This window comes from Castanea sativa, chromosome 2, assembly GCF_040712315.1.
Source record: "Castanea sativa cultivar Marrone di Chiusa Pesio chromosome 2, ASM4071231v1".
In the NCBI taxonomy this organism is placed as follows: Eukaryota; Viridiplantae; Streptophyta; class Magnoliopsida; order Fagales; family Fagaceae; genus Castanea; species Castanea sativa.
Window position 1 is genome coordinate 45,529,676 of NC_134014.1, and position 24,064 is coordinate 45,553,739.

At 34.6% G+C, this 24,064-nt stretch overlaps 2 protein-coding genes and 2 pseudogenes across 2 annotated transcripts; 2 read left to right on the forward strand and 2 right to left on the reverse strand.

Moving 5' to 3' along the window:
- The window catches only part of LOC142625407 (pentatricopeptide repeat-containing protein At4g37170-like), a 49,580-nt pseudogene extending 46,013 nt beyond the window's left edge, over nt 1-3,567 (forward strand).
- Nucleotides 3,568-5,984: 2,417 nt separating this feature from the next.
- On the reverse strand, nt 5,985-11,133 carry LOC142623673 (putative disease resistance protein At5g66900). The gene is made up of 5 exons (XM_075797116.1): nt 9,931-11,133; nt 8,772-9,175; nt 8,242-8,600; nt 7,494-7,705; nt 5,985-7,395 (listed from the first exon to the last, which is right to left on the reverse strand). Exons 1-5 carry the CDS (start codon nt 10,559-10,561, stop codon nt 6,560-6,562), a joined length of 2,442 nt encoding a protein of 813 aa, XP_075653231.1. The 5' UTR covers nt 10,562-11,133; the 3' UTR covers nt 5,985-6,559.
- On the forward strand, nt 10,618-13,132 carry LOC142625408 (pentatricopeptide repeat-containing protein At4g37170-like; annotated as a pseudogene).
- A 3,025-nt stretch (nt 13,133-16,157) lies between these two features.
- Nucleotides 16,158-17,846, reverse strand: LOC142625409 (putative disease resistance protein At5g66900). The gene is made up of 3 exons (XM_075799074.1): nt 17,761-17,846; nt 16,747-16,958; nt 16,158-16,648 (listed from the first exon to the last, which is right to left on the reverse strand). Exons 1-3 carry the CDS (start codon nt 17,844-17,846, stop codon nt 16,158-16,160), a joined length of 789 nt encoding a protein of 262 aa, XP_075655189.1.
- Nucleotides 17,847-24,064: the final 6,218 nt, after the last annotated feature.

Consider the following 24,064-nt stretch of genomic DNA (forward strand, 5'->3'; position numbering starts at 1 on the left):
TAAGTGTGTATAATAAAAGAAATGCTTAAATTTACACATTTTTGATCAAAAACAGCTCACATCAGCTCATGTATAACTGTTTATATTTTACATTCTCCTTCAAATTGCTACAGTACCGTGTAAATTTACACGGGTACTGTAGCATGTGTATTTAATTTTTTAATTATTTTTTCTCTCTCCTCCTACTGACTCTCACCTCCCCCTCTCTCTCTCTCTCTCTCTCTCTCTCTCTCTCTCTCTCTCAGACACAGCACAGCTCTCTCTCTCTCTCATCTCATCCTTTTTTTTCTTCCTCTAGCCGCCGGAGAAGAATGGGTTTGGGTGTGGGTGAGGCTCGACGGAGAAGACGCTCGCCGGAGAAGACGCAGCGACGCTCGACGGAGAAGACGTAGGCTGACGGAGAAGAAGCTCGCCGGAGAAGACCCAGTGGGGAGGAAAATAAATAATAAAAAATGTAAAAGAAGGAATATTTTATTAAATAAATGTGTAAAATAAATAAACTGATGTGGGTGTTTTGTAAAAGTGGGTTTTTTCGTGTAAAATAGACAAAAATTATGAACGAGCTGATGTGGTTGCTCTAACAGAAGGTAAAATTTACCTTCTAACTTCCATTATTTTTTGTTTCATTTCTTTTTAAGTCATTTATGAATGTGTTGTAAGTTTCCACTGTTAACTAATTTCTTTTAATATTTCAAATTTTATTTATTTTTAAAATTTAGAAAAAAATTAATTAAAAAAAATTTAATCCACCCTCAACGTCAGATGTTAGGATTTGATTAGACCAGCGTCCTGTCTAGTGTCTAGCCCCAGTTTCATGTTTGGAAGAGCTGTATCAGTTGGATAATCAAAGCTTTGCCATAGTACCAAACTTGTTAATGTTTCTTTATGGATCAATAATAGATTAATTTTTTTATATTTATATTTTAATTCTAGAAAAAACGTTAATTAAATAAAACGAGAAATTGGGTTAGCGTTTTTGGTTAGGCCACTCTTTTCTCAAAACCTAGTTTCAATTTTTGACTACTAATTTGCTTGCTTAACCAAATTCACCGACCCTCTCCTCTGCTTCAATACAAACTTTATGTTCCCAGTTAGCATAGCCGCATAGGGCTCTTTAATGGAAAGAATGAAAAGTTCATTCCATTATTTAAGAGTTTTAATGAAGGGAATGAAAAGTCTATTCCATTATTTGGAAATTTACATTCACACAAAAGCATGCGGGGTTTTCATTTATAATCGTTTCCCTAATGTCTATGTCAATTGTGAGGGTATTGTTGGAATATTTTTATATAAAATAATTTTTTAAAACTATTGATTAATTGCTGATTTAATTTTTATATGTTTTTAATATAATTTCATAACGTGCCTATGATGAGTTGGCTGATATAAGTACTACTAACAAAATGAATGTTTTTTTTTTTTTTTTGATAGGAAAATGAATGAATGATGAATGTTATTGGTTTAATGTATATAGCAATATTCCTTGTCAAATACATTTCCTTATAACACGTTTTCTTTTCATATGATCTGATGACGTTTTAATATGGGAGTTGTTGGTATAAATAACTATTTACTATTTGATTTTGCAAGGAAGTCAAACCAACGTTAAAATGTCATTTAAGACAATTTCAATGGGTATGACTTATTTAGTCTATATATATATATATATATATATATTTGCAGCCAACATGTCCGAATTTGATATAAGAAAATCAATTTTCTTATGGGCATTATTTTCATGTAAAAAGAAAACTCCCTTTGTATATACTATATTTTTGGGTAAAAAAAAAAAGTACTATTAAAAGTTTCCTGTCCTACAAGCAATGTAGGTTTGTAAGAATTATCAGCGAAGGTGGCTCAGTTGTTGTATTCCTAGGGCGACACACACAATATTTTATTCTACTACACCGAAAATCTCGTAGACACGTGTATCGTCTCAAAACAATGACATGGTCCACGCCTCAATCCTGCCATCTAAAAATATATATGAATTGACAGTAAATTGCTTCTTGTTATGAGATTACAAAGTATCATCAGGGTAACATCTCTCCACTTTTCTCTATTTTTATGGTAAATCAAATTTATGTGAATTTTAATCATTTATATAATATGTTAAATGTAATGAAATTCAATATTTATCAATTATTGTTCTTAGGAACAACAGGTATTGCTTATGCCTAGAACATGTTTGATAAAATGGTTGAACCTGAACCTGGATTTGTTCTTGGAACACAATGATATTTGGCTATGCAAATGTGGGAAAGCTTAAAGAGGCTAGAAAATTGGTTGATGAAATGCTACAAAGAGATAATTTTTATTTTCGTGGACGGAAATGATATCATGGTGCGTTCTCGGCCTATAGAGGCTTTGAATTTTATTGAATGAGATTAAGACAAAATTAATTCCTGCATCAGATTCATGGATACATAATGTGGAATGGATTGGATTTAGATGTGGCAGTTTTGGAGTGTTTATCAGCCATGTATGAGAATTGCGGGGAGTGTAGAGGTGACTAGGCAAAATTTTGACAAGATGGTGGATAGGGATGATATACTTGGACAGCAGTGATAGATAGATACTTGGAGGATGGGACTATGTAAGAGGGATTTTCTTTGTTCTCGATGTTGATGAGATCAGTGATTAGGCTTAATGATTTCAGGTCTGCTGGGTTTTTAAATGCTTGCTGATCATGTTGCAGAGGACCTGGGGCAAGCAAGTTCATGGCGACATGACACGGATAGGGTTTGATCCCCTTTCATTTGCAGAAAGTGATCTTGATCATATGTATTCAAAGTGTGCGACTATTCAGAATGCAAAAAGGGTATTTAAAGGGATGCCTTGACTGGATTTAGTTTCATGGACTTCCCTGATTGTTGAAAATGCTCAAAATGGTCAACAGAATGAGGCTCTTAAGTTCTTTGAGTTACCTCTCAAATCAAGTTCCCAGCACGACCTCATTACTTCTGTTGAGGTTCTTTCTGCTTGTATCCATGCTTGATTAGTTTGATAAAGTAATTGAAGATTTCCACTTAATAAAGGAAAAGGGTGGATTAAAACATATAACAGATCATTATGCTTGTACTACTGAGAATATTATTAACCAAATGCCGATGAAACCTGATAAGATCTTATGGGCTTCTACTTGGTGGTTGTAGAATTCTTGAAAGCTTTGAATTGGTAAAGCATGCAGCAGAAGCATTATTTGAGATAGAACCTGAAAATGCAGCGTCTTATATGCCTTGGCTACTGCTTGTATGTGGGGTCAGGTGGCAAAGGTTAGAAAGGCTATTGATGACATAGGGATGGTAAAGAAACCAGGTTTAAGTTGGATTGAGATTTAGAAAGAGGTGACCTTGGTTGAAAATTATGCTAATGCTCGTATGTGCAGGCTTCTCTCTCCTACCACAATGAGAAGCTTGCAGTTGCATTTGGAATCATTTCAACTCCACCAGAAACAACAATCAAGCTTTTAACACTTTAAGAAATTGTGTAGATTGCCACGGTGACTTTAAATTTATTACATACACTGTTCAAAGAAAAATGATAGAAAAGGAGTTGCTTATATGACTATTCCATTTTCCCTTATAAGACTTGGTGCTGCTTCTTTGAGACTATTGGGAGTTGTCCAATGGTGGATCTACAAGTATGAAATTTTATTGTATTTGGGCTAAATTCTTTAGTTTTGAGTTAAAAAATACAAAGAAAATACTGAAATAGACATTAGAAATTAGAAATATGAGCCCAAAAATGCAATAAAAATGATAAATATTCCAAAGTCTTATTCAGTCCTGATTGGTTCTATTCGGTCCATTTGTCCTCTTCGGTCCAATGTCATCCTATTTAGTCTATTCAGTCCACTAAAGTTTTATTTCGTCCAATTTAGTCCAGTAGGTCTTATTCGGTCCATATTGGACCTATTCAAGCCACATTGGTCCTATTCGGTGCAATCTGTTCACTTTGATTTACTTCAGTTCTATTTGAGCCATTCGGTCCACATTAGTCTTATTTAGTCTATTTTTTTCACTTCGGTTCTATTCTGTCCACTTCTGTCTTATTCAGTCCATATTGCTCCTAATCAGTCTAGTCTGTCTACTTCGGTCTAGTACGTCCACTTCAGTCCTATTCAGTCCATATCGGTCATATTCCGTCCATATGTTCTTATTTGGCCCAGATTGGTTCTATTTGGTCCATTTGTCCTCTTCGGTTCAATTTGGTTCTATTTAGTCCATTCGATTCACTAAAGTTTTATTCGGTCCAATTTGGTCCCCATTCAGTCATATTCAGTCCACATTGGACCTATTCAGTCCATATTGGTCATATTCAGTGCATTCTGTTCACTTTGATTTACTTCAGTCCTATTTGAGCTATTTGGTCCACTTTGGTCCTATTTGATTCATTTTGTTCACTTTTTTTCTATTCGGTCCATTCTGTCCACTTTGGTCTCATTTATTCCACATTGCTCCTAATCGGTCTAGTCTGTCCACTTCGGTCCTATTCGGTCTACTTTGGTCCAATATGTCCATATCGGTCCATTCATTCTTATTCGATCCACTCAGTCCTATTCGGTCCACCTTGTTCCTGTTACTATGATATATAAACCTTCTCTACATGGATTTTCATTCATCATTTCCGATTATTAGTTCACTTTCTATTTGGATAAAAGCGACCATCAAGTTGTAGCTTTATTTGTGCTCCTATCATTTTTATGGTTTTCACGTCCGGTTGTCAAACTATAAGCCAAATATACAAGTTGGATAAAATAAAAAAAAGTTTTACATGCTTTAGCCAATTTACAAATAAAAATCCACTGCATACCTTTCGTACGATAGTCATTTCACAAGTATAAGTGTTTGTGAGGTGTGGGAGTAAATGCCAGGGTTCAAGTCTTCAGGATGGAGCTTTACACACATGTATATTTAGATTAAGTTAAAGTAGAATTTCTATCTTAGGTTGGACTTGTGTCCAGTGGCTAGTTCCACTAGATACGTTGAGATGCAGGCACGTGTCCAAAAGCCTCTCTCTTCTATCTTGTATATAAAAAAAAAAAAAAAAAATCATTACACTTTATTAGACTCATCAATTTAACTCATATGTTATGTTTGATTATTTATTTTAAATTTTGGTTACTTGGAAAAAAAAAGTATGAGATGTTGTTATTGGTGAAACATGAAATGGAATTTAAAGGGAGACAAGATTTTTATTCTAATTTTATCTTTCCTTCTTTTTTTTTTTTTTTTTCAAATAAACCAAAAGAAAAAAATTGAAAACAAAAAAAACAAAAAAAGCTTTTACAAAAAATTAAATATTATTAAAAAACTGATGAAACTTTTCTTTTCTTGATTACTGTACCCTTCCATTTGAGTGAGAGTGTGTGTTTGGGTTAAAATGAAAAATGAAAATTATTTTACTATTTAACTTATTTTTGCTATTATTCATGAGCTCTACTGCACTTTTTGGCACTATTCATGAGTCCTACTGTATTATTTCAACTAACTTTTACCTTTATCTACCGTACTTTCAGTAATAATTTTTTAATTTTAGCAAAATAAGTGGTATCTAAACATACCAAAATATATTTTGAAGGGAGAGGAAATGTACGGACTATGGAGATAACGTAAATGGCGGTGTTAAAACTCAATTTGAGTTTTGAGTCATCTCAAATGACTAGTAGGTTGTGTCAATTTATAGTGTTGCCACCTAGTGGTTTGGAGTTGTAGTTTAAACTTTTTCCATGGAAAAGTATGTACACTGGTAAAGACAAAGTTTGCCTACAAACTCCCACCAAAACTGTGATTGAACAGTGTATTCTTACCTGCTGCATCTGAACATTTTTACTCCACTTACACCCAATCAAATTAAAGATTCAACACAAGTTTATGGTAGATACGTCTAACAAGCACCTACTTCGAAATTCCATTGCTACATTAAGCAAGCAACTAAACAAATTAAGATAACCAGTCACAAGTGTATCGAAACATCAAATTCGTTGAGAAGAATCAACCACAAGAAAGGAAAGAAACAAATTGCAAAAACTTTTAGTAGTTCATCCCTTCTGCTATGCAGAACATATACCTATAATTTCGTTCCATACACATACGCGGTTCAGAAGATTATATTATACATGTTATCACATCCTTCTATAAACCAGGTTATATAGACCCACTAACAAACTTGGACAGCTATTGCCACTGCTACAATATTTATACAAAAAGACCAGGGTATACAGAGCATATTTTAGCCTAGTCATATAAAAACTGTAGGCCATAGCAACTGTTTGCCATTGCTCCAACCACAACAACAGTTGTGAGAACATCACTTTGTTCCCATCATCCTATCCAACTTGAAAGTTTGTCCAGCCCTTTCTTTTCATGTGCTATGGTTTCTTTCTTACTCTGTTTTGATCCATCAGCAACAAAAAGCTCATTATTAACACCCTGGCAACAGCTTGCCACATTCTCCTTACTGTTCTAAGTGAGATTTTCTCCATGAGAAACAATCATTGCTTCTGCTGAGACTATCTTGACTAGCAGCTACTGTTTTTAACAATTCTCAGAAACCATTATATGGGAAGCCAGTTCAAATTGATATCTATTTCAGCCACCTCCACTTTAAGCTCAGTGAGGAATTCCTTGATCGGCTCCCATAACTTGGCCCTCTCTTTGTCACAAACCACAAGCATTAACTGCTCAAGATCTATTGTTGATTCTGGCAATGGATTACGCAAACTCAAGCAACCTTTCATATTGAGAACTTTTAAATTACACAACTCACCAATCTGTTTTGGCAACTTGCTAATGCTTAGGCAGTCAGATATGTCAAGAATGCGTAATTTACTGAGGCCTCTGATCGACTCTGGCAACTCTGACAAATTAGTACAAGACCTAAACCTTAGCACTTCTAAATTCACTAGCTTTCCAGTTCCTTCAGGTAGTGCTGCCAACTTATGACAATTGGTGATGCTGAGTTTTCTTAGGTGGAAAATATCACACAGCCCAATAGGCAATTCCACCAAATCAATGCAATAGTCAATGCTTATCTCTGTTAGATTTGGCAATGCATTTGAAACCTGGATAGTACAGTTCTCAAAAGCCTTATCAATATTACACATAAACAAGGATATTTTCTTCAAACTCTTCAATGGTACATGGGTCTTGCAAAGGGAAGAAATTGAAACCTTCTCTAATCTTATTCTCTTTAAATTGAGAAGAGACCCGAGCAGTTGAAAATTGCTTATTTTGGCATGAAAGAAACCATAATTAGCAACTATCAAAACCTTGAGTTCATCCATTTTCTCCACAAATTCAGGTAAGGTGTAATTCTTTGTTTGAAAATTCAGAACTAGAACCTCGACTTTGGGTGCTTGAATGTTGCACCAACTCGACGAGAACAATTCATCTGCAAAAAGAATGGTATACGGTGTGACAGACCATCAATATCATGTAGGTTACATAATTTATATGTTTGTATCTTTGATAGAGAGAAAATGTGCCAACCAGTTGATATTGATAATAAGCGAGCATTAATGAGTTGTTGTTTCTGTTCCGTCCACCACTTTGGTAGTTTGTTTTCACTTATGTTCATAATCAGCCTTGCCCTTTGTTCTATAGGTTCCTGACTGCTCTCATGCATAGCAAGCTCTCTAAGAATATCATGCTGCGTGACAAAGTCTTCATTGTAATAGCTTTTGACCTCACTGGCGTCTTTTCTGGTGAATGGGCAACATTTAAAGTTTAGAATATAGTCAAGTTTTTCAGTCTTCACATATGAAAAATATATGTTCCATTATTTTCCAACAAAATTAAGAATATAATGACACAATCAAGGGAAACAACACCATTAGTTTTTATCAACCATAATGGAATTCAAATGTTTGCTAGCCAAGCAGCAAAAAGGTATAAACTAATAAAAGTTGAAATCCCCCTCTTGTCCGAGGTAGAGTAGTTGGAACACCTGATTGTTTCTAGATTGGTATAAGTTTCCTTCTTTATAGCTTCTTTAGTAATCACCTGTCATATCTATGGTATGAAAAATCATAAATATGCCATCGACATGTCAAACAACCAATAATAACATATTATCAGTTGCCATCAAAAGTTAATTAAGTCATAAGACATGATAAAATATTTTGTGCCTTAGGCCAGGTATAGAGTTGTGGCATAATACAACCAGCAACTAGCAGTAATTATCTGAAGTAATCACACAACAAGTAAATCATATTATTGAAATAAAAAGCCAGCATACCTTGCCATGACAAGATTAGCCAAATTCCGAGTAGTGAGTTCTTGCAAATTGGCAATGGCATCGATGCCATCTTCGTCTAATTCATATAATTCTGCCCACATATCTATGAGGGCAGCAGCATGGATCCTTTGGTCTTCAGGAAATGAACCTAGGTCCATGAAACAGTCTCTGATGACCTTGTCATCTTGAAATTCTAGGCTTTTTTGAAGTTGACCAAGCAGCTCAGTATCAGAACTGCAAAAAAATTGACCACCAGACCATTTCGTTAGTCTACAGTGCCATTCCTCTTCAGACCGCCCACACAGTGAGCTTCCAATCACTTTAAGAGCTAGTGGGAGCCCCCCACAGCCTTTTGCTATCTGCAATTCAAGGAACCAAAGAAACTCAGTTATTATTTGGAGGTTATAGGGGTAATATTGACCAAGGTTTTAATTATCTAAACAGCACTTACTATCCAGAAATTTGATAGCATGTTTCGTGTGAGAAATTGTTTCCCTATATATATATATATATATATATTGATGAAGTACCTTTTTGATATCTTCTTCAGGAATGTTAGAGCACCCATCTTGCAGGGATGCTGAGTGACGAAAAAGAGTCATTGCATCTTTGTCATTTAGCGGGTTTAAGTTATATCTAAATTTAAATCTTGGAAATGCAGTTCTTGAAGTAACCATAATCTTGTAATTTGGAATCTTAAACCCAAACTTTTCAGGAAGGGATTCTGATCCAAGCCAGACATCATCTAGGATTAACAATATAGGATCAGATCCAATATCTTCCAGCAGTTGTTGCAGTTGTTCGATTGCATCTTCATCACTTTGAATTTCAAACGTTGGCTGCAAACCCTTACGACTAAATAGGATTTGTACAATGACCTTCACGTTGGGAGCTTTTGAAACGTTGACAAAGAGAATATTTTCCTTAAATGTGTCTATACAAACACAATGAAGTTAGAAAACTGCTATGGAGACACATTTTATATCTCATAACATTACACACAGAAACACAGATAATGGTCAAGTCATATGAACTAAATTTCCAATCCCAATCCCAATCCCAATCCCAGCAAAGGGTAAGAAGTGGACAAAAGCAATTTGTGAGAAAAGCCACCAATTATGAAGATATGAGAATTGTTTTTTTGGTATTTTAAGCATCTTCTAACATGACATGTCAATTACTTCATATATATTAGAATAGTGGAAAAGAATACATGGACTTGACCCTAGTTACTTTATTGTCATCCATTGCCAACTCTAAGATTTTGAGACTAAGGCTTGGTTATTTTTGTAAAATTTCTCTTCTTATACTATTTTTCTCCGAAGTATGAAATATGCCAAAAATACTGCTACGACGATTGAAAGGGTCAAAACAAAATAATGAACATATTAGACTTTTTTTTTTTTTTTTTTTAATCAAACAGAAGTCAATTTCCCATTACTCCAATTCCAATTATAGCCAAACATATACTATTCAATCAGTAGATTCATATCAGAATTCAAAAATGAAATTCTATATGTATTTTGTTGTTGGTACTCCCTAACGGTTTACCATGAAAAGGACTTACATACTAGCACCATAATAACTTCAACAAAATGTGAAACATACTTCTTCCTTAAACAATTGACAATTATAAAGTAAAATTACACAAAAATAGGGTGAGAGTCAGAGTCAGAGAGATGGGAATACCCTTAATTTCTTTATCCTGACAGAGCATTTTCACCAAAGTTGTTTTACCACATCCTCCAGGAGCAGTCAATAGAAGCAGCTTCACCTCCTCCTTCAACAGCAGCGTCTTCAACTCCTTTATTGGCATATCCAACCCAACAGTTAAATCTTGGGGTCCAAAAACCCCGCTCAACCCCCTTGGTGTCTCCACGCCCCTGAACGAATCCATTTTCTTGTTTATACTGTTCACCATTTCTAAAGTCCTCAACCCATTCCTTGTGCACAGTGCTTGCAAATCAAGCTGACAGAACCTGGAGATTTCTTTGTCCAAATCTTCAAGTTTGGGAGAGTATTTGACTTTGAAAACGTAGTTCCACCACCGGATTTTCAAGCACTCGCTAATCAGCTTCGCTCCCTCTTCCATTTGTTCCATCAATCTCTTTGTTTCCCTTTCTGGGAGTTCAAGTTGATCGCTTAATCGTTTTATTGCATCGACCGTAGGCACCAAACGATCTAGCGTGGATGCGAGGCGTTTAAGAATGGGTTTGAACATACGGGCTTTGCTTACCACATCCGTAACTGTGTTATGTAACACTGTAAAGCCCTCTCCAAATGCTGCCCCAAGAGCAGCCCCTGCAACGTCCAAAGGCATAACTTCGCTTTCTTTTTTTGTTTTTTTCAGGATGAATTAGAATTTTATTCAAACCAATGAAAGAGCGCAACACGGCACAAGTAAACTAAACTTGCAGTGCAGCCTGAAAATTACAAAGCCAAAATAAACACTTCAATTTCTGATGAGGAAACGAAGCAGAAAATACAAGGTACTTCAATTTCTTCTCAATTTCTTTGTGCTTCTTTCGCGGAAAAGAAAGAGAATTAAAAGGCAGTAAAAGACCAAAAAAGAAAAAAGCAATCAAAGTCTCCCGCGAACCACGTAGGAAGTTTCCGAGTCTCAGCTAGTTGACTGACACCGTTGACTGTGCGAACTGGAAACTCCTTCGCATTACACATTTACAAATTACACAGTATGTTCTTTTCTTTTTTTCTGATGAGGAAACGAAGCAGAAAATACAAGGTACTTCAATTTCTTCTCAACTTCTTTGTGCTTCTTTCGCGGAAAAGAAAGAGAATTAAAAGGCAGTAAAAGACCAAAAAAAAGCAATCAAAGTCTCCCGCGAACCACGTAGGAAGTTTCCGAGTCTCAGCTAGTTGACTGACACCGTTGACTGTGCAAACTGGAAACTCTTTCGCATTACACATTTACACAGTATGTTCTTTTTTTCTTTGTCATGGAATAGGATTAACGAGTTGACCCAAAACAAAAACAAAAAAAGGGGCTAGGCCCAAATAAAGACTGTGGACGAGAAAGTGGGTTAAGTGTTTGGTTGGGCCACTCTTTTCTCAAAACCCAGTTTCAATTTTCGACCGCCAATTCGCTCGCGTAACCAAATTCACCGACCCCTCTCCTCTGCTTCAATACAACTTTACGTCCCCGGCGAGCAGCACTTTAAGAGGGTGAGAAAGTTCATGCTCACGCCCAAAAGCGTCCGGGTTCGTGCCCGGGTTTTTATTTATAATCGTTTCCTTAATATCTATGTCAATTGTGAGGGTATTGTGGATGCCTGGAACATGTTTGAGGAAATGGGTGAACAAGAATTTGTTCTTGGAACACAGTGATATTTGGCTATGCAAATGTTGGGAAGCTTAAAGAGGGTAGTCAGTTGGTTGATGAAATTCTGCAAAGAGATAATTTTTCGTGGATGGCAATAATATCATGGTGCGTTCACCATGACTAGCCTGAGGAGGCTTTGGAATTCTACAGAATGAGATTAAGACATTGGATTTGGATGTGGTGGTTTTGGAGTGTTTATCAGACATGTATGGGAAATGCAGGAGTGTAGAGGATACTAGGCAAAATTTTAACAAGATGGTGGATAAGGGATGATGTATCTTGGACAGCAGTGAAAGATAGATACTTGAAGGATGGGACGCGACTATGGTCGAGGGATTTTCTTTGTTCTCGGTGTTGATGAGATTGGTAATTAGGCCTAATGATTTCACGTTTGCTGGGTTTTAAATGCATGTACTGATCATGTTGCAGAGGACCTGGGCGAGCAAGTTCATGGCCACATGACACGGATAGGGTTTTTAAATGCTCTTGTTCATATGTATTCAAAGTGTACGATTATTCAGAATGCAAAAAAGGGTATTTCCGTATTTAAAGGGATACCTTGACCAGATTTAGTTTCATGGATTTCCCTGATTGCTGGAAATGCTCAAAATGGTCAACCAAATGAGGCTCTTAAGTTCTTCTTTCTGCTTGTATTTATGCTTGATTAGTTTGATAAAGTACTTGGATATTTCCACTTAATAAAGGAAAAGGGTGGATTAACACACATAACAGATCATTATGCTTGTACTGCTGAGAATATTATCAACCAAATGCCCATGAAACATGATAAGATCTTATAGGCTTCCCTACTTGGTGGTTGTAGAATTCTTGGAAACTTTGAATCGGTAAAGCATGCAGCAGAAGCATTATTTGAGATAGAACCTGAAAATTCAGCTTCTTATATGCCCTGTCTACTGCTTGTATGTGGGGTCAGGTGGCAAAGGTTAGAAAGGCTATTGATGACATAGGGGTGGTAAAGAAACCACTTGGATTGAGATTTAGAGAGAGGTGCATGTATACCTGTGGTCGAAAATTATGCTACTGCTTGTATGTACAGGCTTCTCTCTCCTACCACAGTGAGAAGCTTGCAGTTGCATTTGGAATCATTTCAACTCCACCAGGAACAACAATCAAGCTTTAATTTTAACAATTTAAGAACTTGTGTTGATTGCCACAGTGACATTAAATTTATATCATACGCTGTTCAAAGAAAAATAATAGAAAGGGATTCAAATTGGTTCCATTCTTTTAAGGATGGGAGTTGTTCATGTGGAGACCATTGGTAATTCAAGCCACCTGAAGATCCAAGGCACGTCTCTACATGATGTCAGAAACATAAGTGGAATAATGTTCCTCTGATATGTGCATTTCCTACAAATCTTTCTGGATTCATTTCTTGGGGTGTTTTTGATATATGACTATTCATTTTTTCCCTTATAAGACTTGATGGTGCTTCCTGAGACTGTTGGGAGTTGTCCAATCGTGGATCCACAAGTCTTTAGAGAGAGAGAGAGAGAGAGAGAGAGAGAGAGAGATAAGGGGGGTGGAGGGGAAGAGTAATTGCACTTTACCTTACTTGTTCTTGTTTTCATGTTGATAATTGATTGGTTGCACAAATTACTGGAGAGTACAAATTTTTCTAATGTTGTTTTTCTTTTGCTTCAACAGTTAGCTAGAGGTGTACTTGAAGAGCTAAAGCAAATATGATAGCATTCTTTATTCACCATTGTCACTGCTTGCATTAGGTAGCTTCTGTTTTCACTTTATTTAGTATTATTACAGTTTTTGTTAAAACTGTTGTGTCATGTTCCTATTGAATACTATTTAGCTATGGAAGCCTGGCATGTATGCCGCCTTGGATTTTACACTAAACTTTAAGAGGGCCTTCAAAATCTTGGTCGCTATCCCAAGATTCCCACTTTGAGAACTTGGGTGTCAAAATGCTTATCAATTTTTCCACGAACGTTTCATCTCTATATGACCACACTGCAAATGAAACACAGCTCCTTTTATGGATAAAACACACTGCCACACCATCTTATGCAAGTACACTCTATCATCAAGCTTTGATGGACTTCCATTTTCCAGTTTCCAGAAGGTAATAATGTTGGGGATATTATACAAAGTAAAAATAGAAGAACAAGGTTAACACAAAAGACAAATAGAAAATAGATAATTTGGAGGCACAATATTGTTTTTCTTAGACAATATTTGCCCCCTACACCATTGTTGCTAAAAGGTTATCGCAAATTTGTTCCTAGGATACAACCAAGATGTTGAGTTCTACAGATAGCAATTCTAGAGAATGACCACATGATTTCTTGTGTTTCTCTCTATAAGCCTCTATATATACCCATAGGGTTATATTTCATCAAAAGGCACGTATGGAGAGTTAAAGTGTTTTATAAAACCATTCACAAGGCTTAAAACCTCTTCAAACACACTGAACAATTACCAGAAAATTTTGCAGAAAAATCCTAATTTTCGACTTTTGATCGGTCGAAAATCTAGGTTGCACCGACACGGCATTTTTGCTAACGTACCGGTGTCCGACACGTTTCGGACACCGGTACCAGTACGACTCTCCAGACTCCGGTGTACGAGCTGTCGTTTTTTTTTTTTTTTTTTTTTTTTTCAAAAATTGATGTATCGCCGTATCCGTGTCCGTGTCCGTGTCCGTGCATCATAGTCGAAAATTCCTTTCAATCAATTAAGTGCTCTTTTCAATCGGTCGAACAAGAATCGAGCAATGATCGAGTCATCCAGAAACTCGATTGAACCAAAGTTTCGACCAATCGAAAATGCTTAACTTCGAATTTTCACTTAGAAAATTGCAAAACTTTAATTTTCACTTTAATAACTTTATGAAACAATATTTTCAAACTCAAACATCATCATTATTACAACCTATACTTGTATATACCTATATATACAACAAATAATAATTGATAACCAAATTAACCTTTTGTTCATCAAGGCCTTGGGTGAGGCTAGTTGATATAAGAACTAGTTGAACCATCTTTAAACTCTTTGATTATCTCTTCTCTATATTTTCTGGTTTGTGATCCCCTTGAATTATAGTAACTGCATTATGCAACATGCTAGCATGATTTCTCTTTTGTACAAATATAATTTTCTGCCCCAAATTCTATCATAGTTTAACAAATCTGTAACTAATCGCTTGAATTTTAGCAAGTTCACATTCTACTGATCTATAGCCTCTAAAAGATAGTTCTCCTGTCTTTACAAAAAGTAGTAATCTTGATTTATTTCTTGGATGCGAAATTTTTTTATTTTCTTGTTAAAATGTAGCTGGAAAGTGGAAGCACCTGGCAATCAGAAGTGACTGTATCAGAATTCCAGATTGATTTAGCTTTCTATTTTGTATGTGCATTTGCTAGGCTTGTTATTAAGAAATTGCAATATCATGAAAGATGAACGCCTCATGAATCATGAGCTTTCAGAATGTTGCTTCATTAATTTAATAGGCGTTTGTTTACAAGCACTTTATTAACTTCTATCAAATACGATTACAAGTTACAACATCAATCCTTTGGCTTTTGGATTTTGCATTGTTGTCATACATGATAAGAAGACATTAATCTAAAAATCCGTACAAAACATGGATATTACATGATCTATTAAATGCAGCTGCCACACCCCACTGTTATAGTTTCTATTACTATGATATATAAACCTTCTCTACATGGATTTTCATTCATCATTTCCAATTACTAGTTCGCTTTGCCATCTATATCTATAGATATATATATATATATATATATATATATATATATATATATATATATATATATATATCTAAAAGTTAGGGCGTAATATTTATTATTGTTACGCTCTAATTAAGCCACGTCAACATTCACGTCATTATCGTTTTTTCTTTCTAATTTTTATATAATTTTTATTAACATTCACTTATTTTTTTAATAATTACACTTTCTTTAACCTTTATCTCTCCCTTACCTTTTCATCTCCCCACTACTCTTTACTTTAATATCACTATCCACCCTTCTCTTTATCTTCCTTTATTTTGTCTCTTCTTATTCACACTTTCTTACTATAAATTTATAATCTTCTCTTCCATTCTTTGCATAGTTTTCCCGCAAAAAAATGTTATCTCTCTCTCTCTCTCTCAATTTTTTGGTGGATTTTGTTATTTATTTGACATAACATACTCAAACCTAAAACATTTCCTGAGAAGAGATAATTCTCACAACTCATTACTTGGGAAGCCAATTCAAGTTGATATATTTTTCAGCCACCTCTACTTTAAGCTCAATGAGGAATTCATAGGCTCCCATAACTTGGCCCTCTCTTCGTCACTTACCATAAGCTTTAACTGCCCACGATTTATTGTTGATTTTGGCAATGGATTACACAATCCCAAGCACCCTTTCATGGTGAGCACTTAAATTACACAACTCACCAATGTTTTTTGGCAACCTGCTAATGCTTAGGCAGTCAGCTATGTCAAGAATGCTTAACATATGAAGACTTCTAATTGACTCTGGCAACTCTGACAAATCAGTACAAGACCTAAACCTTAGTGCTTCTAAATTCACCAGCTTTCCAATTCCTTTAGGTAATGCAGACAACTTATGACAATTGGTGATGTTGAGTTTTTTAGGAGGACAATATAACACAGCCCCACAAGCAATTCCACTAGATCATTACAATAGTCAATGCGTATCTCTATTAGATTTGGCAAAGCATTTGAAAGTTGAATAGTACAGTTCTCAAAAGCCATACCAATATTACACATAAACAATGATATTTTCTTCAAACTCTTCAATGGTACAAGGGTCTTGCAAAGGGAAGAAATTGAAACCTTCTGTAATCCAAGTCTCTTTAATTTGGGTAGAGACCCAAGTAGTTGAAAATTGCTTATTTCAGTATGAAAGAAACCATAATTAGTGACTATCAAAACCATGAGTTCATCCATTTTCTCCACAAACTTAGGTAAGGTGTATTTCTTTGTTTGAAAATTTAGAACTAAAACCTCAACATTCGGTGCTTGAATGTTGCACCAGCTGCACAAGAATGATTCATCTGCAAAAGGAATTGTATATGGTGTGACCAACACTTAATATTATGTAGGTTACATAATGTGTATGAGTGTGTATTTGGGAGAGAGAAAATGTACTAACCAGTTGAGATAGATAATAAGCGTGCATTGATGAGGAGTTGTTTCTGTTCCATCCACCACTTTGGCAGATTGTTTCCACTTATGTTCATAATCAATCTTGGCCTTTGTTCCTCAGACTCCTGGCTGCTCTGATGCATAGCAAGCTCTCTAAGAATGTAATGCTGTGTTACAAAGTCATCATTGTAATAGCTGTTGACCTCACTTGCATCTTTCCTGGTGAATTGGCAAAATTAGAAGCTTAGAACATATTTAAAAATTTTAAATATGCATATGAAAAACATATATTCCATTATCAACCCAAAAAAGAAAAAAGAGAATATACTGACTCAACTAAGGGAAATCAACACTATCAGTTTCTGTAAACAATAACTTAAATCAAGGGTATGACAGAAAAGTAGCGAAAAGATATAGACTAAGAAAAGTTGAAATCTCCCTTTTTTCATGGACAAAGTAGGTGGAATCTCTGGTTCGGTATAAGTTTCCTTCTTTCTAGATCTTTGTAGTAATCAACTTTTCAATGGTAAGAAGATATTTGGGCCTATGGCCAGGTATGAACCATAATAACATATTAGTAATTGCCATCAGAAGTTAATTAAGCCATAAGACATGATAAAATAAGTTAATTAAGCTCATATGTATTCAAAGTGTGTGAATATTCAGAATGCTAAAAGGGCATTTAAAGGAATGCCTCGACCAGATTTAGTTTCATGGACTTCCCATGCTTGATTAATTTGATAAAGTACTTTGATAAAGGAAAAGGGTGGATTAACACGTATAACAGATCATTCTGCTTGTACCACTGAGAATATTATTAACCAAATGCCCATGAAACCTGATAAGATCTTTTGGGCTTCCCTACTTGGTGGTTGTAGAATTCATAGAAACTAGTTACAAATATAAAAACTGAAATAACCCATGGAATATGCCAAAAGAATGACCAAGTATAAGTGTACATCATTCCGGGCCTCTGCAGCTGCATGATGTCTTCATTAGCAAAGCATTCAGCTGTTCTAACACCTTCCTTGCATCACGGTGAGTGACAGAGAAAGCATCACAAAAACCAACTGAATCTGAGAAGCCCACTTCACTTGTTGTCCCCATAACTATATGTTTTTTTCTTCTGCTTTAGGGGGCAACGCTTGGGCAATTCAACAGCTTCAAAGAGAAATCATATTTGGAAAATGAGGGCCCAATGGCAGCACACTTCAGTAACCTTTCAATGCCATTCAGAATAACTAGCGGACTCTCTGCGCAATGCGCAGATAATGTTGTAAGCTTCTATGTAAGAAGCTTATGGAAAATGTTGACCATATAATAGAGTAATAACACAAATTATTGTTGCAATAACATAAAGGTTTTGGTTGAATTAAAATAGTACAAATTCAGGTGATAAAGAATTTAGACTATAGCATAATTGTTATAAAAATTAGAAATTAGTTGAAGCAAATAGTTTGTCATAAAAAGAAAGAATTTTAAGTTGCATGCACATATCCTTCTTTTTTTTCTTTTTTTCTTTTTTGGGTGCTAAATTGATATGAAGCCTCTTAATTTGGAAATACACTTCAATGACTATGAGGTGCATTTTCATAAGAAAACTTGGAAATACACTTCGATGACTATGAGGAGCATTTTCTTATGAAAACAAAACAACACAAAATTCAATAATTTTCAAGCTCTTTCTCAATTGGATACCTCAAAGTTGCGTGCTTTAAGGGCTGAAGGCCAATTATTCAAAGTTACATGCAAAGATGAGATTGAAGGTTAAATGCAAAATTACTCCAAGGTTAAATGCAAAATTACTCCAATAAAGTGCCACATAACATGACTTCAAGTTTCAAAATAATATATATGAAGTTATTTATGGCTGCACATTTCCTTTGCAACAGAATCATTATTACAAATAGTTTAACAATGGAAGAACACTAAATGACCAAATATGGTGATATGGAACTTTATAGAAGATAACAAAATGAATCATAATATATTGCACATTTGATATACATAGGGCAAAGAGTGAATTGTTACAAATTCCAAATAATTTGTAAATAAAAAATAAAAAGAAATCATATGAATTTCTAAATCCATATGGTTATCACCATAATTCCATTTAAATAAAGTTATACACATTTAAGGCCAGGTGACTCAATATTGTATCTTTGAACGAGATCTAAATTGACGCGAGGCCAAATGGGGTCCCACTACTTACATGTGTTGGGTCACCACCAACAACCAATACCATATTCTCCCTTAAATTGGCATTAGCAAGCAGCCAAGTACCAAAGGTCAATTTGTTTTTGTAAATATGAAATCGTTTGCTGAAATAATATTTGCAAATACACATCATGTTAGATTTATCTAGCTAATATCAATTCTCCAATCTTATACTAATCCTCGATGTGTGTTTTTTATTGTACAATGAGCATATTATAGTAAATTGATCTTAACACAAACAAAAATTTCAAGGAATATAGAAATAACACTATAGGTTGCCAATTCATGTACTCCATAATTAACCCAAAATAGAAAAAATTACCATGTGATATCACCATGACCCATCTTGGATTATTCCATCCATGACGTTCACTTTCTTCTTCAATATGCAAGCTTCAAATCCTTGATTGTTATGATTCATCAGTGCCATAGAAAGAAGGAAAACAACTATTTTTTTTGTCAAAATGAGTATAGGTATTGCTTGTCAGCATCTAGGCAGAGAGAGTACCAAAGGAAGTGTCATCTAGCAAGTTGAATACAAAAATACGAATGGTGGTTCCCAATGTGAGCACAACCCACAAGGTTCAATATACTTTTAATCTTGCCTTCTTCACATTAATGCTTTTGCATTTGTATTCTAGTTCTAGTTCTTCTAGATTAAGAATGAGAATAGGAGGAGTTAGGCAGTGCAAGAGTCACATGTGAGGATGGACACGAAAAGCCTAAATCTGATACGTACCAAGGCCGGGTAAATGAAAAGAATTGTAATTCCTTTTAAGATAAGGATATTCACCCTTTTAAATGAGAGAGAAAGAAATGACCACATGACACTTATTAAAATTTTAGGGGAGGTGGAAGGTCAAATGGAAAGGAAAACTACTCTAAGGGTGTGTTTATTTGGAGGTGAAACAGGATAGATGGAAAACTTTTAAGAGAAAATAGAAGGGAAAACTTTTTTAGAGTGTGTTTAGTTAGATGGGGAGGAAGGAAAATAAATAGTGTGGCCCAAGTATTTTCTCTCCGAACCTACCAAAATGTTTTCTCTCCAAAATGGAGAAAAAACTGAGTAAGGATGAATTTTTTATTGATTGACAAAAATACCCAATACATGTGCACACACACTTCTTCAAGTTGCCTTTATTTTATTTTATTTTCGTTGCTTTGGCTTATGTTTTTTTTTTGGGCAACGTTGCCTCTTCTTTTTTTTTCTTTTGATTTTCTAGGCCTGCCTTTTTTCTTCTCTTTTTTTCTTCTTCTGGGCAGCAATGTTGCCTTTCTTTTTTTGTTTTTTTTTTTTTCCAGTCTTGGGCGTGCCTTCTTTCTTTTTCTTTTTTTTTTCTTCTTACGTTGCCTTTTCTTTCTTTTTTTTTTTCTTTTTTTCCTTTTGATTTTCTAAGGCCTAGGCGTGATAGTTGTTTTTAAAAAAAACTAGATGTGATTTTTTTTTGGGACATAATTTTTATCTTTCTAATAGAGTTGGGTGATTGCTCTTTTTTTGTGGTTATTTGTCACTTTTTTGTTTCAATTGGGCATAATTCTTTAGAAAGGGTATATGAGTCAATTTATTCAAATCCATTTTTTCCATCCCTCAACTTTTCCACTCCCAACCAAACAAATAGGAGAGAAAATAAAATTTTTTCTATCCTCCCACTTTTCCATCCTCCTACCATTTTCTATCATTCCACTTTTTCACTTCTCCAACCAAATGGACCCTAAGGAAGCTGTTCGAGTATGCTAAAAGACATGAAAGTAAGAGAGATGTGGAGGAAGTAAACTCTTCAAAGGGACCGCCACATGGCGGAACCTCATGCTCTCACACATGAGCTCTCGGAGGAAAATCACTTTGATCTCTTGTTTCGGAGAAATAAGTGGCTCACACGAAATGGAAAGAAACATATTCTATTTGATCTCGAAGTCCTCATATAGCACTTCTTCCAATCCTAGATGGTCTCCACGCGGAATCTGCTGTGGATAGGAAAAGGGATAGGGGAGTGCACTAGTCAATCAATGAGCAATATGGTATGATTTGCTCGAATGCAATGGGGAGGTGGGCTCCAGTCCTATGTTTTCCAATTACCAAAACATACCACACCATCTGGTTTTTTTTTTAGGAACACACCACACCTACTCTTCTTCGTCTGTTACAATATGCATTTTGCTTTTGCTATGCTTATGTTCAAGGTTGTTAAAATTGGGATCCTACGTAGGATCGTGAGAAGTAGGTGGGATTGTAGATCGTAAAATCGGATTGTGAATCGTAAGATCCTACATTATTTGAGAAAAAAAAAATACACATTGGTATGTTAAGTAATCACATAAATTATACATTCATTTATATAATTATCATACATCACTACATCCATTTGTAAACATCATTTAAAGAGTCCAAAAACCTCAAAATGTGACACACTATTGGGATATCTATTATTTGGGTCCAATTGACACTTTCCCTACACTAGAGTGGAAAAACTTGGTCTATTGAGATTTTATTTTTTATTTAGATCCAACTGAGCCTTCTGTCGAGTTAAAGAAGATTACAAGAAACTAAGGTTGCTTGGGATCAGTAAAATCGTACAATTCTACCGATCATGAACGATTGCAAAGATCCTTGAAAGATCTGAATCGTTTTGAGCAAGTGGGATCGTAAAATTGTAGAATCTTAGGATCCATATTAGGATTTTGACAACCATGCTTATGTTGCTATTCGCCAACATTATAATTATGAGTTGTATAGTTTGCTGAAATAACATGTTGTCTTATTGTGCTCCTAGGAAAAATTATCTTCATCTCAAGAAATTTGTGCTAGATCCAAGGGCAAAAGAATCTTCCATGGAAGCACATGTTCATTCACATGGGTTGGTAATCAACAATATTCCCCATCTTGCACATACCTGCCCAGGGTCCCTCATGGTATTTTCTTCTCTCTCTCCCTTTGGGTACCAAGATGTTCCTTTATTACATGTACTTGATTCGTATGGCCTTTTGGGGAAGCATAATATTAAAGTATGCATTTTACTAATTATTTGTGTCTAACATTATGGTGCCACATCTTCCAATTTTGTTTTTTTTGGCAGATAGTTAATTTATTTTCTGAATTCCTCAACGTCTTTCACAATCTATAGAGAAAGAAACATCATTGCAACTTCAATGATATCAACATAATTATTTTTTTCCTTTTTTTTAATTTTTTTCCTTTTTCCAAATTTGTGTAGTTGTTAAGTTGATGTTTCAGTATTGTTATATACAACTTGATACATATATATTATTTTTCTTGATTGATTTGATACATTCAAAAGGGAGACTTTTGCAAAGGTAACATGTAAAAATGTTGTTATTTGCTTGATTTTCATTTAAGTTCTATGAAGTTTTAGCCACCACAAGAATTAACACTTGAATACTTTGACAAAAAAAAAATCACTTTGACGATTGCAAAAAGATAAATTTCTAACGAAAAACCACACAATTTGAAAGATCATTTCTTTAACCTAACGAAAATACATGCACTTTAATCCTTTTATATTGTTACTAATAATTTTAATGTGTAATTTTTTGGTGGTAGAGATCAAGAAGAACCATGACGTGTAGCTTGGTGGTGTTAGGACTTAGGAGAGCTCTTGAGCTAAGAAAGTTGTTTTTATCCAAAAGATTTTTTTTTTTTTGGGATAAAATCGAAGAGTTTTAATACAACCTTGATGCATTTGTATATATTTTTGTGTATGCACACACGTTTATGTGTGTGAGTAGTTGTTATTATGTGATACTATTGCTACTTTTTAATTAATCATAATTCAAATATTGCGACATACTCCAATGGATTAAAAATATATTTATTAGAGTAATCATTAATATGCTCAGATTGTAACTTTCTATTCTTGATTTATGTACAATTGTACAATTTCTATATATTTTCTAAAAAAAATTTGCAATTGATTATAATTGGACAAAATTAACTATTGCAATATTTCCAAGGCCATATAAGCTACACTTTCGTTCTTATAAAGATTTGAAGAAGGATGAAATGAGGTATGTTATACTAAATGATAAGTTAATTATCTTACTACACATCAGCTTGCTTGCATCTTCAAGTAGGTATTTTGTTGTTCTTTTTCTCACCAATTAGTTTAGTTCTATACTTCCTCATAATTTGTTTTTGTGCCCAACATTATCTTTTTGGTATCTAATGATGTATTATTATCTAATGGGATGGTTTCATAATAATTCTATGGTATTTTATTGAGCATTATACTTTGATGTCATACATATCTTTTTCTTTTCTTTTCTTTTTTTTCTTTTTCTTTTTCTTTTCTTTTCTTTTTCTTTTTCTTTTTCTTGATAATTCAATAGTTGGGGAGGGGGTTTTAAATCTTGTATATCACCATTAGAAACACTAGGAGATTCTTATTAATCTAGAAAGCTCTAAGTACAAACATGTTGATGCACTCTATTAAGATGACTATTCATCTCCTTCACCAAAAAAAAAAAAAAAAAAAAAAAGATGACTATTCATCTACTACTGAGTACTAAATCTTCTCAATTGTTATCCATACAACATGAGTTATTATCTATAGTTACGACTATTCACATCCTTCCATCCAAAATTGGAATTTGGAAGCAAAACAGTTTCTTTGTAACATAAATGCAGAGTTAAGAGTCTTCTATCCAAATCACCCGTCCACTTTCAATAGCTAATCCAAATTTTATATATTCTACCTATAAGATCTCTCTCTCCATTTTAGTTTTTTCCCCCCCAAATTTCCATACTAGCCAATGCCTAGCGAATATGCAAGACAAAGGTGTGCAAACTAACAAGAATTCAATTCCACTGTTGATTATTGCTTACAATCCTAGAGGAATTTTTCGATTCTTTATTCAAATTTTGGTAGCCAGTTTCTTTTACATATCACTCTTGATTTTTGTTTAGGTGTGTTTCACAATGCTGAATTATCACTATATTTATATCGCAACTTCTAATGACTTTTTGAATGGTTAGTATTTTTTGTTTAACTTTAAGACTAGATGCTAAATTGCTCACAACGTGCATGTAGTTTTGTTTCTAGAAGGTAGCCAACCAATCAATGTAACTCATGTCTCATTCTTTTAATGTGTTG

What these genes read in the sequence shown, in the direction of transcription:
- LOC142625409 (XM_075799074.1), bottom strand. Translation starts at nt 17,846, where the DNA reads ATGGGGACAACAAGTGAAGTGGGCTTCTCAGATTCAGTTGGTTTTTGT. An exon ending in CACCGTGATGCAAGGAAGGT is followed by an intron (nt 16,959 to 17,760) that starts GTTAGAACAGCT and finishes CCAATTCACCAG; the next exon opens with GAAAGATGCAAGTGAGGTCA. An exon ending in CTTATTATCTATCTCAACTG is followed by an intron (nt 16,649 to 16,746) that starts GTTAGTACATTT and finishes TTCCTTTTGCAG; the next exon opens with ATGAATCATTCTTGTGCAGC.
- LOC142623673 (XM_075797116.1), bottom strand. Translation starts at nt 10,561, where the DNA reads ATGCCTTTGGACGTTGCAGGGGCTGCTCTTGGGGCAGCATTTGGAGAG. An exon ending in CTGAAGAAGATATCAAAAAG is followed by an intron (nt 8,601 to 8,771) that starts GTACTTCATCAA and finishes CTTGAATTGCAG; the next exon opens with ATAGCAAAAGGCTGTGGGGG. An exon ending in CTTATTATCAATATCAACTG is followed by an intron (nt 7,396 to 7,493) that starts GTTGGCACATTT and finishes TTCTTTTTGCAG; the next exon opens with ATGAATTGTTCTCGTCGAGT.